The 20,121-nt window shown below is 36.2% G+C and overlaps 1 protein-coding gene across 1 annotated transcript in view; it reads left to right on the top strand.

Moving 5' to 3' along the window:
- SPATA17 (spermatogenesis associated 17) overlaps window positions 1-20,121 on the top strand; it is a 90,708-nt gene that overhangs the window by 61,367 nt on the left and 9,220 nt on the right. The window contains exon 9 of the mRNA XM_056487631.1: window positions 3,808-3,946. Coding sequence (XP_056343606.1) covers window positions 3,808-3,946 — 139 coding nt within the window. The remainder of the gene's footprint in view (window positions 1-3,807; window positions 3,947-20,121) is intronic.

Genomic DNA, 20,121 nt, shown 5'->3' on the forward strand with positions numbered 1-20,121 from the left:
AATCAAGACAACAAGGAATTTAATTGCTATTGTATAAAAACACTTCAGATAAAAATTTAACAATGTCATAGAGGTAATATTTTGTTGGCATTTTTCCTACTAAATTACAAAAATGTACAGTACATAAAATATGAAAGTTTGAAAAACCGCATAAGCAGTACTCTGTTTTATATTTCTAATTGTCCTCTGGCAGTGCAGCAGGTGTGGCAGTCCAGCAGTAGATCTGGCAGCTCTTTCTCAGAAGCCTGGGTATGTTTTGAAGCAGTTCTGGGATCAGGATTACCTGCTTGATCCACTAGACTGCTGGGATTTTGCTACTTGGGCAGGTTTGGAGAACATGCTGAAGGACCACTCTGGTTTTTTTCTTGTCATTTAAATTTCAAGGAAGTCACTCTCCTGTGTCCTATTGGTAAGCACCATATAGCATTGGGACGCTGCTCCCCAGCAGTCAGTGATGGACCTGGGAAATTCTCCTCCCTGCTTGTGCTGCTGTACTCCTCTCATGCTGCCACAGACACCAGAAACCAGCTCCTGCTGCTGCTTCTGTCATCTCTGTCAACCCAACTGCAAAACCTTCGGCATCTAAAAGGCCTCTTCCATCTTCTGTCAAAATAGAGAGAGAGATTGCAATAAAAGAGGTGGACTAAAGGGAAGAAATGGAGGAATGCAGGAATAAAAATCATGGAGTGGGAGTGTAAACATGTGAGGGAAAAAAGGATTAGAAAGACGAAATTAATAGTAGAGGGAAGGTTAAGGACAGGATGAGAGATAAAACAATTTTTATTTTTGTTAGCAACAAATTTCTATTGTGTCTTTGAAACTTAAATAAATACCTCTAGCAGCTGTCAGGTCCTGGTTTGGCTACTAAGCAAAGGCTTCTAGGTCTTTTTTTGGCTAATTAGGTTCAATATAGCAGGGTCCTGGCAGCAGTGCAGCTGGCCTTCATCACCAGTGACACAGCAACCTAGGTCCTGGTCCTTCTCAGCTTATGTATGAGTAATACTGCCATTTTCAGTTTCCCATTTTTGGTTCCAAACCTTTCCCCATTTTGAATGCATTTTTGGCATAACTCTCATTCAGACTTATATTAAATAATTTTTCATCTTTCAATATATTTATTTAGGGAAAGTTCACCTTCTTTTGAATCATATTTTGGGAAGTTTTGGCTTATATTGACTTTGCCTTATAGTATGATAAAAGATCAATACAGAATTTAATTCTTTGATTGGTACTCCTGTCTCTGTCATGCTTACTGAAAACCTTTAAGAATTTCTGAATTTACACTTAAATCACAAGGTAAAGCTGAAACCTAGATGTCGGAATAATGAGTGAATGTTTTGAAATCTAAACTATCGAAATCTGAACTTGTACAGTTGATAACGGTATCCTACCATTGTCTGAATTTAATTTTCTTCTTCCATTACTCTCTTCTGTCACTTTCAAGGCACATACTGTCATTAATTTCGAGAAAAGCTGTGCCAGGTGTACACAAATAGCTGCAGAACATAATACCATTACTGAAGTGTTTTGCATTGCTATTACTTCTTGCTATTATTATTGGTTGGGGGGGGTATAGTGATTTTTGTATTACTCCCATTAATTTGGTAACCCAACTTGCAACAAAAAATTGTTGTATTCTTTTAATTACTTATTCACATAATGAAAATTCTCACATACTTTAAGCAGACACTAAATTTATAAGCATGAGATCCTTTCTTGTAGCTAGAGCATCATCACTTCAAGGATCTGCCCCTGACTCTGAGAGCAGAACTGTAAGCAGAAGAAAAAGCTTCTACTTGATAGCATTATACCCTATGATGTTTTTGTTCTTTAATTTAAAAAAGCATACTGCTAGTTGTGTCTCAAAGTTAATTTTGGGTTTGTTTTTTTTTTGAATCATAGTAGAACTGACATTATTCTGAGAATTTGTTTGCCAAAAAGACAAAGATTAACTGATCCACAGCAAATCAAAACCTCTACATAGGTTTTTTTTTTAAGGAAAATTATAACAATTTGCTTCTACTTTCCTCAAGATTTTTATATAATTTTGTGTATAAATTTTACAGACATGGTATTCATATTAAATTATGAATGCTATGGCTCAACTAAATTCCGTGCATATATGGGCAAATCCCAAAACTGCAAGCCTTGTCTTCTCAGCTATCCAATCCCCTGAGAAAGCCAATTTTCTTTCATGTCTGAACAAAAGAAAAATGTACTATTAAAATGCAATTCAGAAGTGATAAAAACTGCAAGTGGAGCAGCCGGCTCACAGCACCTTCAATGTATTCTCTGGGACACTGGGGCCACATTAATTTTTGTGTGTGTGTGATGTCCATCCCATGTGCAAATTAGCATTACAAGTACCCTAATCTGTCTTGTGTGAGGGTGTCCTTTCCCATGGGTATACACATGCTACTATAGCTTTTTATTATTTAAAAGTCTGCTAACTCAGGGTTTTCCTTTCACTAACTTTACATGACATTTGTTTGTGGCACGTGATAGTATAGCTGGAAAGATTCTAAAACCATTTCTTTTTATGAGATGGAAAAAAAGAAAAAAAATTTTTAAAAACTACTCAAACTGTTGCTGATAAATCACTTAATCAAAAAAAAAAAAATTCTACATCCGTGTCAGCTGAGAGATGAAGAAGGGTATTCTAATCCTCATTTTTATCAAAATTTTGTTGCATAACTCTTATAGGGACTCTGGCTTCTGGAAAGCTTTCAACTAAGGAAGGGTTCTAATTAATTATACTTCTTGTCATGGCATTTAAAAGTGATTTTTTAGACTTTCTAATTTTACTGAGTAATATTTTTTCCTGCACTTCTAGAATTAAGAACACATGTTGATTTTTTTCAGAGTACCAGCAATGATAAAATTAGTTCCCAGTGTTTTATTTTCTAGTAGAATGTACTTGTTTGCTGTTATGACTCCTGGAAACTGATATAGTTGGAACTGAGATGTGTTTGTAGGATGTCTTGCAGATCTTCTATATACAAGATGTTTTCACCTTTCTTCATACAGATTTCTGTGGAACCTGCCCAAAACACCCATGGTTGTCCATGACAGTTAGGGACATCCATCTGAAAACCCCTTCCAGCAGGTAGCTGGAGCTTCACTGCTTGCTGGCACTCTGTAAGCAGCAAGTCCATCATCATTATGACAGAAAATGAAAGAACTTGGCTCAAAAAGATTGCTAATTAGGGCCTAATTATAACTTAAGAGTAAAGTACACAGTGTGAATTCTGGAGAAACAATTTCTCTGTTTTGTGGTTTATCAATATGCCCAAGTTTCTGTTCTGTTAAATGAGAATACGGTTTTTTGCACTTCAGCTATGGCATACCAAAGGATAGCTGTCTCCAGAGGTGATCTCTGTCCTCTGTGCACAGGGAGTGCCTGCCACTGGCAGCTGGCACAGGCTGCACTGCCTGCTAGGACCTGAGCTACCAGCATGCACCTCCCAGCAAAGGGAACCCTGACCTTCCTGCACATCCCACGAGTTGTTCTTGCAGATACAGACAAAGTAATAATCTACTCATGCAAGTGAACCAAGTTAGATCCTTGTGCACAAAGTCTTCATTTTGTCCTGTTGAAACTCACTATCTCTATTTGCTCCAAATTTAATCTGAAAGAAGCTGCAGGAGATATTGCAGTAATCCTCTCACAATACTGATGGGCAATATTAAGAAGGTAGTGAAAAATATCAGGAACATATATCCATGTCATCTGCAGCACTGATTTACATCAATCCTGTGGCATCTAGAGAAGATCATAACTAATTTTAAAATATTCTTGAATTTCAGATTTCTTCCATTTTCTTCCTATCACAAAAATACTGAGAAGTATGAGCCATCAATTTATAACTCAAGCAAATACGGCCGAGAAGCTTATGGAACGAAATATTTCAGAGAAGTATATCCTAAGAAGTGGATAGCAGATAAAGTAAGTCACTGCAAAAATCAAGGATTTATTTACTATTTTAGATTGCTGTTTTATTAGGACTAAGTGAATTTCAGTATGATCCAGAGATCATGCAATCCAATGGGATTCTTTCCAGCATGTTATAAAATCACATAGTTAGAGCTGTGATGAGATATGAAATTTCCTTGACACTCTGGTAAATTCAGTGTGAGGAAATTCAACTCCTGTTGGTCCTACAAGATCAGAATTTAAGACTCTGATGAAGTAAATCTTCAGTTATATGCATTTTGCTAAGTTTCATTCTGGTTTTATTGCCTTTTCTGATTTAAGAGAGTCTGTATATTTACTCTTACACATTAAGATAAACCTTCAGGAAATTATAGCAAAACCTGATTAAAACAACACAATATTTTACTGAATACATTCTTTGGAAAAATCTTAAAACTAATGAATAACTGTTCTTTTATTTTAAGAGGACCTCATTAAATTGCCTGTTTTGTCAGGAGCATCTCCTATATGTCTGATTTTATAGTGCTGCAAGAGGTAATTTTCCTCAGAACATGAGTTTGTGTTGTGTTTGCATTACTTCTGTTTGTATTTGGTATCTTAATCACTTTAAAATTTCTAAGTACAAAAAGGATAATGGACTTTGGCTCTGTGCTGCACTCTCTATCAATATAGTCAGGGGGCTGGAGCATCTTTTGTAGGAGGAGAGGCTGAGACAGGTGGAATACTTCAGTCTGGAAAAGAGAAGGCACAGGGGAGATCTTATTAAAGTGCATAAACACCTGATAAGAGCCAAGAAAGAATAGGACCCCAAACTTCTCTCAGACTTCATAGTGTCCACTGACAGGACAAGAGTCAGTGAACACAAGAGAAATGCATGAAATTCCATCTGAACACAAGAAATCACAATTTTTTTTCTTCTTTTACTTTTTCTGTGAGGGTGACAGAGCACTGACACAGATTGCCCAAAGAGGTTGTAGAATCTTTATCCTTGGATATATCCATGGTGTAGGCAACCTGCTCTAGCTGAGTAGACAGGCAATAGAGGATGAATGATCTCAAGAGGTCTCTTCCTACCTAAACAATTCTGGGATTTTTTTAAGATATGATAAATTATTTCCTTGAAAGTAGTTTAACCTTTGTAAATATATAGCAAGTTCCAAGAAATCTCAGTTTGAGAAGGAACATTTTTAAAATATTTTTCCTCAAGAATTTAAGGTTTAAAAATGAGCTCAGAGTAAAATTTTGCTATTTAAACATGCATTAATTATATCTCATTGCAAATAAAACATCAACAATCAAACAAAAAATCTGAATTTGTCTTTCAAAAGCAAGGAGTGGAAGATATGAATGGCTGAAGTCCCACAGCATAAGTATTATATGTAAAAAGAACATAAATGTCTTATTTCTAGTACTCATCTTGTCCTGTAAAGATTTGGTTTTCCAGTTCTTAGCAGTTCTTGCTCAGGCTCAGAAGATGATATCAAAAATCTAAAGGTATTTATACTGCATATCATATCACACATATATAAACTATGGGCTTAACTAAAAAACTCACTTTACTTGTGATCTTGGATAGATATCAACCTGAGTCTCTGGAGGTGAATAGCTGTATACATTAACCCAACGTGACACAGAGCCTTCCAACCCCAATTCTAAATCAATATAAAGCTTCCATTAGGAGCCACTTACCCCAGCAGAGAGATAAGAGGAGAAAAGGGCTATTTATGACTTACCTACTGCTTTAATAGGTCATTGTTATCAGGAAAAAACCCAAAAAAAGCCACAAAACCTCAAGATCCTCATGGCAATTTAATGGAGAAAGGCCTATAGGCAGGTGTGAGGTCATACATTCCTAACTGTTAAGTTTGATAGAGCTCTGTGTCATTTTCTTATTTCTAAACTCTGTGAAAACTTTGAATATATCAGTGCTATAAACAAAATTATCTGTTCTAATGAGTCACAAGACTAAAGGGCATGTAAAATAATACCAGAAAAAAGGGATTTTTGCTTAATAGTTTGTCTGCTGAACACAACCCTCCTTTGAGTTTACCACATGGTTGTATTTTTGTGGATACAACTTCTATTACAACCTGCATAGCTGATAACACTGCCATGATCTCTATTCAGTTTCTGACAGTCTTATGCTAAACAAGTTTCTTGTATTATTGCTGGTCAGACTGTAAGTTCTTCCAAGGAGTAAAGTCAGTGGTCAGTGGATCAGTGACCTGTCTGAGCTGCTGAGGTATTATTTGATGCTAGCTGATATCAGCTGGCTTTTTAAATATTAAATACAAAAAGTTGCTTTGTGTGTGTGTGTGTGTATGAGTATGTCCTAGTTTTGTTTTCCTGAGGTTTTCATGTTTTATTGTTATGCAATTTAATACAAGTCACAAAAAGATTAGTATGTAAATTATATAATTACTTTTGAAGCAAAATGAACAACAATGAAAAATATTACCTTGTTACATTTCTTCTGGAAAATGAAAGGGTATTAGCATAGACTTCCTCCAAACATAATGATTACCATATCTATGTGAGGAAAAGTTAATAGTTCTTTTCTCATCTAGTTATAATCTGAACATTTTTATCTCACTCTGTTTACATTTCAAAGAAGTTTGAGTTAAGGGAAAAACTGTTCTGTTCTAATTCTTCATTAAAAATAAACAAGGAATGGAAATTCTATACCTTTAGTGAAACTGAATCTTGTTATTTTACTCAGTAAATCAGTATAAAACATAAAAATACTAAGCATATTTTAAGTTTTATGTTATCTATCTAAATGCATTGGAATGCCTTTGATATAATTAATATGAGAAGTTTTGATATAAATATTTACTAGTCACTAGGAATTTAATCTACAATGATAGGTTCCAATGTAGATGGACAGTCAAGGGATCGAATACACTAACTATAGTCTTTCAGCTGTCAAAACACTCACATATGTTCATATTTGCTGAGGCAGAAATGATAGCTTGCAGTCTTTAATGGGTATTGGAATTAGTTTGCATATGCATTTTAGAAAACTGACTTTAATGACAGCATTTAATGTTTTCTTATTTGTAAAATTCAGGAAGTGATAGTTTAAGATGTTCCATTCTAATAGATTCTTCCCTCTGATGCCTTATTATAGGTGAATTATAGTACAACTGAATCACAGTTTCATTATTTGCACAGGCATTTTGGCCCTAAACAGGATTTTATTATCTACAAAGCATAAAAAATACCCAGGACTGCAAAGAATTAATTTGGAGAACCTAAGCATATTGCACAGAACATAAAGTTGACCTTTACCGTCTACAGCGTTTGGAATGGAGTGGGATGTGGAACACATCGTAGGTTTAATGTGGCACAACGCTGTCTGCAGAAACTTGGGTGGGACTGTGACTGCCTGCCCATTGCAGCCGATGATTGAATCTGCTGTCACCAGCATCCTGATAATAATGAACATTCAGCTTAACGACCGTGATTATGATTATCATAATTGATGTGCAAGTGCAGTGTGTGGGGATCATTACAGCTGAACTGTACAGCAGAGAAACATGCCTTAGTTATAGATAATTTTACTTTTATGCATTGATTGGGATAAAATATGCCTTTCAAGTTCAACAGGCCAGCTTGGTATAATTTTAGTAAGATTTCTACATGTATGAATTGATGTTTATGAGCTTCCTGCAAAACAGTCGTTCTAGCTGTTTGTTTTGAATTGTTTCATTCCATTACTAATGGGAAATAATGAAATAATTAGATGTTGTCTAGTGGAAATCACTTATAGAGTACTGCCAGCCTTAATCAAATATCAACTTCAAATAATTCTGATTATCATGGCCTTGCCTGGGCTAGGAAAAATAGCCCTTGTAATTAACCACCAGCACAATTCTACTTTTGGTGGAGCAGTGAAAGTAGGGCTGTGGTCAACACTGCTGGCACTTTAACACTGTACTGTGTAGCCATTAGAGCAGGCAATAGTTGTTCCATATATAAATTATATCACTTCCATCTTTGCCACCAGAGGCAGAGAATTACAGGTTCATATTCAGCCAGTGTAGATAAAGGCACAATCAACAGCTTCAGTCAATTCTGTTGAATAGTGATTGCCTTCAACTGTGATTGCATGAAGTTGCAGAAGTATTTAAATAAATCATGACATATGTAACAGATAAAAACAAGTATGATTATATATTCCAAGCCAAAATTTATATAAAGAATGCTACAACATAAGTATAATGAAAAGTATAGTTTCATTGCTTTACACTAGGCACAAATTTGGCTCTTTGTCCAAGAACTATTTTCAATCTGGGTTAATAGAGAAAGCAGAAAAAAATCTTGTACAGGGGGAAAGAGTTGTTTTCTGTTTGAAAATTAGTTTTATCTCTTGTAGGGCCAACCCATAAAACAGTCATGTCTTTTGGATGATGTCATTATAAGGCAGATTTTTGGTACATTATTTGTGCGTTCCCATTCCTGACTACACTGAAATTTACTTAAATTCCACCTTAACTCCATTTTTCTAACCTTCCAATGATCTGACTTGAGATCATAGGTATGATCTGTGTGAAGTTTTTAATTCTTTCTTGCTCAGACAGCGACTTCATTTTTATCAAAAGAATTTGCTTGTTTTAATTTTAATTTGGAAAAAAGATTATCCAAGAACATTTTCTAGTACAGTGTGATACTGGCTAATGAATATGCATCTGAACTGTCAGCTTTATTACCTTTTAAAACTTTTAAGGCCATATTTACCAGTGTGCTTTGTGACAGAAATTACTAATGTACTTGAGAAGTGCTAGCACATATTTGGAATATCAGATTCCTAGTTCCCCAATCCAACCTCAGTGTTTTTTCCTAGCTAATATAGACCTTACATAATGTGGCTGCCAGAAGGGAATTATTAGACAGGCTGTGTAAGGGTTTGCTCATTCCAGTACTGGTTTCCTCATGAGCCATGTCAGGGATAAGAAGGGTTGTTGCCAAAGTGGGATGCACTCCAGCAATCCCCAGCCCATGATGTGGCTCCTGTATGGTTATTACTGCTGGCCTGACTTGATGGATCTATTCAGATGCTCAAAGCAGACCCTTAGTTTGAGATATCAATTATCTGCTTCCAACAAATGCTGCTTTCTCTCACTTTTTTTGCTATCCTGAGCCCTGGTTTGGCACCAAACCAAATCACTTAAATCCAAGGGTCTGGTTCTATAACAATATATATAGAATATATACTGTAATCGAATATGCTGAATATATTCTGTTCTTTAAAAGTCTGTCTGTTCTATCCTGTAACATATACTTTCTGCTCTCAGAAGAACCACTTGGAGTCAGAATGCTCTGCTGTATCTTCACATGAAAATCAACCTGAGTGATTCCCTGCCTCCACATAGGTGGATTCCCTCAACAGCATTACTCTTCAGAGCACTGAGCCTTGAAGTTCAGGTGTTTGGCTACCTGATTAGATAGTACAGACAAAGAGCAGTGTTGCCCAATTTAATATCACTGAACAACTTGATAAGCGAATTGTCTCTGAAAATGGGTAACAAAAAGTATCTTAAAGTCACTTTTGCAACTCTACTTCTGATCTCTCTTTGTTGAGAAGGAAAGGTATTAAGGAAAGCAGGAGTGTGCCACATCCAAAAATGGGAACACCAGGCATTATCTCTCATTCACAGGACTAAATGAAGTATCTTTTATTGTAAGATGCACCCATTTTGTTTTCCAGGGAAGCAAATGACAATTCCAACTTCTGACAGTTTATATAATGATCTTTCCAAGTTCCTTATGACTGTGTCTTATTTACAGAATTACATTTTGTTTGAAGATCACCTTCAGTGCTCCCACTGGAAAGTTTCTTGAGCTGCAGATTGTTTCCTTTGAGAAAATCCTTAAGGTCACCACTGTTGGGTTGCTTTTGAAAAATGCTACACTTGATATACAATTATTAATTATTATTAACTATCATTGAGCTTTCAAATTTTTTTCTTGGTTGTAGAAAGATGGTAAACACTGTGAAGCAAATTAGAACATGCAAAATGTACCCTTGGCTAATGTTCAACTAAATGCAGAAAAGAACCTGTGGATAACTGGAAGGATGAAAAAACTTTCTAGTGGTTAGTGATGAGCCACAGGGTCTGATTTTCAAGTAATGCTATAAAGTAGTGTCTGAGAAGAGTAAAACCCCTCAATTATTTGCATAAGAAGAGATACTGTCACCACTAGTCTAATCAAATCCATTCTAGTGGTTATTTGTAGGGGTTTGTGGGCAACTAGTTGAATATTTTATAAAACCTGATTTTCAGTTCTGTAATTTCTCAGCGGGAAAATGCAGTCCCTTGATGATGATCCAAGGCTTTGAAGAATAAATTGATTCGAAAGAGAAAATTAGATGGCACTTATTATGCTGTCTAACTAGCAGTCCTCTGTCATTTGTCTGTTGGATGATAAATGTCTTGCTTTGCCTACCTTCTTCATTTAATAACACATCTTGCATCCTAGCGATATAAAACTCTTTTTTAGTAAGAGTTAACTTTAACCAATATTTCTGTGAGTGAAATGTTTAAGCTCTCTAAATAATTCCCATTGTACACATTGCTTAAACATTTCAAAGCCTCTTATTTAATCAGAAACACTTCAGAAATAGAGTATCTTGCCCAATTCCTTCAATATGTGCCTAGTGTACATTACAGTAACTTGTGGCACAGCTTTAAATTGCAGAAATAAACAGTTAATCTAGAACAGTAGACAATGGAGTTACACCTAATTTGTTTATATTTGTTTTAGGCATTGACAATTTAGATATGATTTTGTTTGTTGGAATTCAAAACCCATACAATAAACTGGGAAATCCATGGCCTTGTCTTCTCATATCAGTTTTGGATAGACTGTTCAGTATTCTTGGAATTAAGTAGATTTTTTTATATGTATGTCAAACATAATGTATTTTAACTCAATTCAATTTGCCACAATATTGAATTAAAAAGGTTATATTTCGAAGTCATTTAAAATTCTTTATGGAACTTATCTGCAAAAGCAAGCTACTTATTATTTGATAATACTCACCGAGCCCCTGTTTGTGCTTGTTAAATAGAGTTGAAATTAAAGCAACCAAAAGCTTTTCACAATCCTCTGAGAATTACATGGGCCCTGCAGCTGTTGAAAACTGCAGGTTTGAGAGCTGGTCCTCAGCCCTAGCATAATATAGATATATCCATGGTGCTGGGCTAATTGGCATCAGGCCCAAGGATCTGGCCCATGATAAATATAATCAATATGTAAAATCCATGCCATTCAGACAGAATGTTCTAGGAAAAATGGTGTTACCTGTTTTCTCAGAAAAACAGACTTTTTAAATTTCATCTTCAAATGTACGTTGCTGGTGAGTTTGCAAAATTGAGGTCTAAGATCAGAGACATATATTTTGATGACTTTCTTGCAACAGGTTCACTTAGGACTACAGACTGTTGCACCTTGAAATGATGTCTGAATTAGAGATTTTGCTACACTGACTCATTTTGATTGTATAGTTCTATAATTTAAATGCTAATAACACCTGTAGGTGTTCTAAGATATTATGCCAGGTATGAGCCCAAGTTGAAAAAAGGCTGTAAGTTTGTGGGTTTTTTGTTTGTTTTGATGCTCTCTCCAGAGAGCAAAAGTACATTATTCTTGGAGCAGTAGGACTTCAGCACAGAAAAATGGATTTTAGAATAACCTACATTCCTTGAATAGGAAAAACCACTTCTTTCTTCAAAATTTATATTATTAATAAATTCTGGACTCATTTGCCCCATTTTAAATCACAGTATGATATTCATTTTGGAATACACTTCAGTGTTTATTCATTTAATGAAATGAAGAGCTGGTCTCAACATGCCCTTTACAAACTCAGGTTAAAAGGATGTTCCTCCATGATAAACTATATTATTTCTTCTCTTACAGTTTTTGTTGATCTCAGCATAGTACTAGTAGGGAAAGTGAAAGGCATATCCACATGAGGAGTGTTTTCATGAGTAGGTGATTTGCCATGTGTTAATGTTCTAGAATAAATGTTATGGAATTGTACAGGACCAACATTTGCACTTCAAACTTCACTTCCATATAAATAACCTTACAAACTTTGATGAGTTAATGTATAGAGGTAACCAGCTGAGGTAGAGGTGTAGGGTACAAAGACTGAAGCACACATTACCAGTTTCACAAGTGCATTGGTTTTGTTTCTCATAGTGAGAATATTTGAGAAGGAATTTACATTTGGACTGCGGTAATAGGAACTAATAATATTCCCAGCTTGCAGCTTTGAGACATGTCAGGATTTCTCACCTGTAGTCATGTGAAGGAATGGCAGTGTATATGATAAGTGCTTATCATTACCAGCTAAACACCCTGCTCTTTTAAAGAATGACTTGTGAGGTATGAGTGCCTCAAACTTGGGGGGGGGAAAAGGAAAAAGAGAAACAATAAAAACATTGCATATTAACAGACTTTGTGCACTAATGCAAAGCTGCTTGATTGAGCAGTGTAGTGTCAACCATGTCTTTCTTCTAATGCTAAAAGTAATGCACATAGACAGAGTGACAATCAGAGTACAGCCTCCCATCAGCTGTAATTAATCTTTTAGTTAACAGAGACTAGAAAAGCTTCTCATCAGCCTCTTCTGAAGTCTGAGGCACCCTGTTTTTTGATGTTTGCATTCTGAGTAAAATTGTCCCCACCAGTTCTAACAAATTGAAACACCAGGCTAATTATGGCAGCTAATGAAGTGTGTGGAATGGTCACAGCTTGTCGTGAAACTGTTCCTTCAGCTCAGATTAGAGTTTCATCAATCACTTTTTTAAACTGATCCAGAATTGCTTCTGCCCAGTGCTTGGCATTTTTAATGCTGTTTCTGTAATTGGTTTTTTCCCCAAAGCTTAGGCTATTTTTTGAAATATTACATTCTCAAGACAGGACTTACAAACTCCAGTTTATAAAAAAACATTTCATTATTGCCTCTATCAGCTGATCAAGTGCTAGAAAGCTAATAAAAGAAGCAGAAATATAAAAATTGATATATTGCTTTTAATCCAGCTAAAGGTAGCAATAAAGCATATACACATATATGTATATGAATCATTATTACTGTGGGCTGGATGTACACTGCAATCTCATGAGACATGGTTTGTGGGCTGGATGGTTCAAATCCCACTGAAAGACCTAAATGAAATGAATGACTTAGTCTTAGCTTATTTCCTAGTGGATTGTGGTCCTCCATATATCACTCAAAGAGTTTGGCATGATTTGTAGTTTTTACAGATGCCCAAGCCTTTGGCAAAAGGAAGACCAAAATGTGTTGCTATTTAAAGAATTTCCACACTTCAGTTCAAATCTGAAGTCCTCAGAGAAGTATGGGAAACTTTACAGTATAACTTATATTGCTACTACACTGTCAATGAATAAATTAGCATATAAAACCTTGTAAAATTTCCCAGTTCCTCTTCATTTATAAGATATAATCATACTCAGCTATACATTGAAAGTTCTGTATAGACATTAAAGGCGTAGATGTTAAAGTCTCAGGCTAAATTCTTTCCTCAACGTGGCCAGCAGAGTGTTGAATTTAGTTAAGAAGTTTTGAAGCTGGAAAAATGAAATAAACTTTTGCTTATGCACTACCATTGAATATCTCTGCCCAAGTTGTTATATTCACTATATACATAACATGTATTCAAAGCAGAACCAATGCAGCATGGTTTTAGTTTTTGAATTGCCCAGCAATCTGTTTTTAAAATTTGTGCTAATATGTGTAGTCCATATAATTTTTCTGAATAGTGTTGAATCTATAACAATGTTTGGCTATAAATACCAGCTGTTCTTCTCCCCAAAACTTCTAATCAGCAAGTTTGTCAGGACTAACTTCATGCCAATGCCAAAACAAATCTGCTGCACCTGAGTGAGTAATCACTGTAGCTGATGCTATTCCTGAACTATCAAAGTTCCTGAACTATTTCCTATCAAAGAACTGGTGGATTTACACAGAAGAATAAATGGCACTGAAAACATGACACATAAAGAAGATATGTTATTATATATGAGTAAAGACAGACAAAAAAAATAGCAATAGGTATTAGTCTAAAAGCTTTTGTTCCCATTTTATTGATTAATGAGAGCATTTGTAAACACTGGATGGGAGATGACTAGTTTCTTTAGTGTTAGCCAATCTGCAAAGTAAGCTGCCTGCAAAATGAAAAAATATTCCTGTAGGATAATTTCAGTCTCTTCTGAAGGTAGCTTGTATTTCTGGGAGAGGAAAGCTGGTTTTCTCTTTAGCTTTCATCAGTGCTAGGACTCATTGCTGACTCATGTTTAGCCAGCTGCCCACAAGGACCACTAGGTCCTCTTCTGCAGAGCTGCTGCCCAGCCTGTCAGCCTCCAGCCTGCTTTGCTCTGGGCTGAGCCCGTGCCAGGTGCATTCGTCCATCCTGTGTTTGTAATGTTCTGTCAGGCCATTCCTCCAGCCTGTGCATCACTCTGAGTGAGCCCTCAAGTGTCTCCATGGTACCCATTACTTTGGTGCAATCCTGGAACCTGAGGAGAGTGCATTCCTCCACCCCAGGTCACTGAGGAAGATATTAAGATAGGCCCCAAGACAGCACCTGAGGAAACACATTGGTACCCAGGTTCCAGTTGAGGAGAAGCCATTCATTGCTACCCTTTGAACCTGGTGCTCCAGACAGCTATTACATCTATTAGTCTGCACATCTAGACTATAATTTACCAGCTTGGTTAAAAGGATTCTCTGGGAAATTGTGTTGAAAGCCTTGTTAAAGCTCAGGCAGACAGCATCATCCACTGTTCTCCTTTGATCTGCATATCTAGTAATTTCATCACAGAAAACAGTCAGGTTAGAAAGTGTCATCCAGAGCCATGGAAAACCAGATGAATGTAGAGTACTGGTTTTGCTCCATATCAGCAGCCAAATAAGATAAAAAACATTTTCACTTGAGGATTTCAACTCAGAATTTTTTCCTCCTTAACTCCCAGGGGCATGATTTTGGCAAGTTAGGGAGAATTGCAACTTAATCTTGGCAGGTTAAACATTTTCTGGCTTTAGTCTAGCAGGTTAAAAGTGGTTCTGAGTTTGCCTTGGCAGCGAGCACTTGGTGCTGGCTTATTTTCAGCTGGAAAGAGAATGTGGTAGTTGAACAGACTAGACAATGAAAAGGGCAGCTTGCAAATGGCCTAAGTCAAGATGTTTATCCCTAAGTGCACTAGTTTCTAATGCAAGTCCTGTTGCTAGCAGAGGGTGTGTGATGAACAAGACAAGAAGCTGGTTTAAAAATACAAATACTGTCGTAAAAATATATCCTTTACTTTTTTTCATCAGATGCTTTTTAAGTCTGTGTTTTTTATACACAGGAATGTAGTGTTAGGCTCCACCTCAGATTTAATAGCTTCTTTAAAGGGTTATATATTTCTCATTAGAGTGTTTTCATTCTTGACAGTGTTATTTATACATCTTAAATAGATTAAGATGAACTTCTACTCCCCTCTTCAAAAATATTTTGTTAAAATACACTGTAAGAGGTAGATATTTGCATGACAATAGCAAATAAACATCTCTTGGGATTCTGAATACTTACTGAACTATTTCAAGTGTACATTGGCTTTTTAGCCCAGATTCAGTAAAGTTCAAGGGTATCCAAGTATGAAATAGCTTGTGGAGAAATTCACATTGGTTTCTTAATTTAATTTACTTGTTAAAAAAAGGCTACATAGTTGAAAAAATAGAGTATTATCTTTGGCAATTTTGGTTCATATACAGGCATTCAGAACATAATTTGGGTGATGTTGTTTTATAGCATTGCCTAAAGTACAGTACAGCATGCACTGTAACTTTGTGCAGCAAACTCTACTTGTAATATTGATACTGACTCTGAACAGGTCTAAAAGTACCTGAAAAGTGTCTACATCAAGGTGACTTATTCTTCTCCCATAGATTAGCTTCATACACATGAAGAAATTCATTAACTGAACAGTTATTTATAAGGGATATTGTATTTCTTTCTAAAGCATTGCAAAGCTAGTCCATGTTTGGGAGGAAGGACCAGACAGAGGCTTGGCTTACAGATCATTAATAAATGGAATAAATGAAATAGAGGGTACAGCTGGGAATTCCACCCTTCCTTCCCCTTGGGCAACCACAATGACTGCAGGGTACTAAGTAAATGTAACAAATGCAAATTTGGACCACAAATCTTCATTCCTGGTTATATTACACATGACAGAAAGGACAGCCTAGTTTCAGATACCAGGTCAATTTTGCAGAGGCAATACTTACAGGAAAAAGTAATTCACTGGACCAAATCCTTCCCCTTTTTTCCCGTTATCCTTCCTTGCACAAAACTTCCATCAAAGCCCAGAGATAATTTGCCTTTGCTTGTGAGAAAGGACAGTAAGGGTTGACATATTTGTAATCCCTAATGAAGATGGCTATCACAGAATATCTTATTCATTTAGGAATAGTTGTACTTTCCTTGAACAGTGGCTCAAACTATTGCATTCTGAAAAGCACTGTTATTTTCTGTCATGTCATAGCTTAATTTGTGTAGGTATGAAAGGGGATACACTTTTGTTCCTTTGTCCAAACTGCTTCTAGCCATGCAGGAGCTAAAACAGGCTCTTCTCAAGCCTAGAACACATCCTCTCTTCCCTTGCACAGATGAGGACAAGGAGCTTTAGAGCTTGATTTTTGTCAGCTGTCTCCAACTATCTCCAAAGCACAAATTAGCACAATTTAGCTGCTGAGCTATGAAAGGAAACTTCAGTGAGCACAGATGAGTAGCACAACACTTCCCTCTCCAAATACTCCAGAAAGGAAAGAATGGAGTTATAAATTCCATGTTAGGCTTTCCCAAGGGAGCACACATGGCTGTGCTGCTTGTACTTGACACAACCCATATAAAGTATCTAAACCTTTGTGATTATCAAGTCAGTGGTTTTTCAAACTCATAAACCATCATTAGAAATCTTTCATAATTTCTAGCAAGCACCGTTTGAAATTGGCCTCCTCATTTTTAATTCATAAAAGATAAAACATGTAAGAGTCATAGTTATAAATATCCATGAAAATTAAGTGTAAAAATAATGAAATGTTAGTTACATAAATTAAGTAGCAATTAATGTTTTCTCTTTCTATTTGGGAGATAGGATATTAAAATAGTGTTGTTAAATTTCCTACTGTGAACATAATTTCCTGATTCTTTTTTACAACACATTATCATAATGTCAATAAAAGACTAAAACTAACAAACAGAAAAAACTTGCCTGGTGGAAGCATAACACAGAAGGTTATAAAGTTGCCTTTTATGATGGCTATACAATATCATTATATTTTAAGATCTAATAGCAAGTTGATTCAAAGGGTAAGACTTACAAAGTCATTAAAGCAAGTAGAAAATTGCCTTCCACCATAGTCACCCAGTCTTTTTAAATCAAAGAGTTTTATTGTTGGTGGTGATGTTTGCATTTGCAGGAGGCAATTAGGGAATGAGTTAAACATCACACTCAAGCTTGTCAACAAGAACCATAAACTTCACTTGAAAAAAAGAAAAGTCAGTTTAGAAGACAAATTGCAGAGAATAGAGGGAAACAGGATCATAGCATTTTGAGTCAGTTTGACCTCTGCTGTGTCTATCTACAATATGGAGAAGCTCATAAAATATCCTGTGCTTCCATGAAAACTTTATTACTCCTACCAGAAAGAGCAAAATGTAGAGGTTTTCAAATTGGTAACAGTAGTAGTTGAAGGATGAGGTAGGTGTTGGTTCCTCCTCCTCCTCTGCATTGTGTTGGTAAGCTGAATAGGGAAAGGTACAATTCTAGTCCCTTGGTCACAGCAGTGGTCACTTGTCAGCTGTGGGGCAGGGAACTGTGATTGGGCACACTTTTCCCTGGGAGTCAATACCTCTGTGCTGACACAATGAGATCCAGTCCCTAAGGCATGATCCAGGCTTTTGTTATTATCTCTTATTTGAAGGGGCTGGTTGACCCAATTGGTTAACACATTAGCTTTTCAATTTTATAGCCTTAAGCCATAGAAGACCTCTTCCTTGGTTTTGTGGCTTTTTTTTTTTTCTCCACAGAAAGTAAAATTGGCAGTCTGTGCCCACCAGCCACAAAAACAGAGTTATGCCAAACAACTGTGTCCTGAACTTTATGGCTAATTAGCTGTTGAAACTGTGCCCAAGAAATAGGTTCTGTTGCCCATGGGAAGAAGTGTGAAGCTGTTATTAATGTCCCAGCTCATATCTCTTAGTAAGTCTTATGAGCAGCATTGCTTAAAGAGACTAAATGTACAACAGGGAATTAAAAATTATAGTACCCCTTTCACTGACTGAAATATTGTAAACTTGTTACACTGGGGCCAGGATTGGTGTCAATGTACTTTGTGTGAAAAGTGCAATAGAAGCATTAGTATTTGACAGCCCTGGTTGAAATAAGTGAAATTAATGGAGCTCTTTTCATATACGACAAGGCCATGGCACCCCTTTCATGCTGCTTACAGACAGAGAAAAGTCAATACTTTTTTATTACTTGATGCTGACCTACATTTTGCACTACAAGTGCCAGGCCCACTAATTGGTTTCAGTTGTGAGAGAAGTTTGCCCCAAAGAAACACTGGAGCAGATAAATCAATCTTTTTTAGGGTAGCTTAGTGGGTTTTGAGCACTTGAAATGACATTTGTGTTGTATTGACAGAATAGGTTGTTACACTCATTTTGTCATGTCAGAAGGCCCTGTACTAGTTGGAAGTATTGTTAACCAGTATTGATAAATTTGCTGAGAATAAAAGTTAGCTGGATCAACATTTTACTTGTCTAACAGCTTGGTGTTTCTGGTTTGCTTCCTTGTTAGAGACCTCTGTGGCTATTAACAGGTCAGGAAGCTTACTATGACAGCTCAATTTAAAACTTTAATTTTGCTATTACAAGCATTAGGATCATAGGAAACACATAAATATGACCACTTAGTGTTAAACAGGTGGGGTTGTGGACGAGAGCTGTGCAGGGACACTTGGCAGCACTGCCTGGTTTCCAAAGGAGCTGTTTACATGGGATCTCTCTCAGCTTTGTGGGAAAGCAAGATTACTCCCTACACTAAGAATGTACCTGCTGCAGGGACAGTTGTGCAGAATTTCCGACTGCATCCTCTAAGGTCTTGGTTTGTACCTGTGGGTATTGGTTTCAAAGTATTGTCTCCTGGTTTTACTACTTGGTATCATGAAGATAGAACTATAATTCCAGCAGCTGTGCTCATTTTTCAGTTATTCCTTCTGCCATTAATTCCTAACAGAATTTACATTCAGAATAGGTGTTCTATAAAGAGAACAGAAGAGAGGCCTAATGCCTCTATAGGAGCAACAGATACAATTCTAGCACAGAAGAGTATTTCTGAGATGTAAACTTTTCATGGATTGGTTTGCCTTTTACACAGCACAAGGTGCCTTGGTTGACATAATGCAGTTATACCCTGTCTTTAGTATATTTTGATTCACTGCTCTGAATATCTGCTATTGATGAAATGCTTTATATTTCAGAGAATACTTTTCATTATACAATTTGTATTTGAAACTTCTGCACATGTTGCTTCTACTAACCCATGAAGGAAATCTATATTCGTGCAACCTAACACAAATTCATTCTCAATTCATGCAACCAAATCTCCTCTTATTCAGAAAACCCATTTTTTGTCATTACAGAGAAAGAAAAGACTATTCTGTCCTGTAAATCAGATAATATGAGTTTATTGTATGTGTATTGTTCCAAGTTTATCACATCCTTAACAGCTTCATAATTATTATCAACTAGAGAGATTTGATATATGAAATTATCCAGAAGTGTGTATGCAGAACCTGAGAATAAATGGTAATAATAGTGCTCTCTGGCCTTAAAATCTGAGAGTAGATATGCTACTGCTGTTTGTCTGTTCTTGCTTTGGTCTGAAGCAGATGACTTTCTACTTCATTAAATTTCCAAGAAGATACTCAATTGTAATTCCAATCTCATTTTTGAACTGCATTTTTATATTAAAGGATATTGTACAGTACTCTCAAAATCACTTGGAAAGAACACTGTTAGTACAAATTTGTTTCTAGAATATCACAGAAGTAATTTCCAAAGGCCTCCAAACCAATATGAAGGTCTACAAGGTCTTGTTCATTT

Source organism: Oenanthe melanoleuca, chromosome 3 (genome assembly GCF_029582105.1).
Source record: "Oenanthe melanoleuca isolate GR-GAL-2019-014 chromosome 3, OMel1.0, whole genome shotgun sequence".
In the NCBI taxonomy this organism is placed as follows: domain Eukaryota; kingdom Metazoa; phylum Chordata; class Aves; order Passeriformes; family Muscicapidae; genus Oenanthe; species Oenanthe melanoleuca.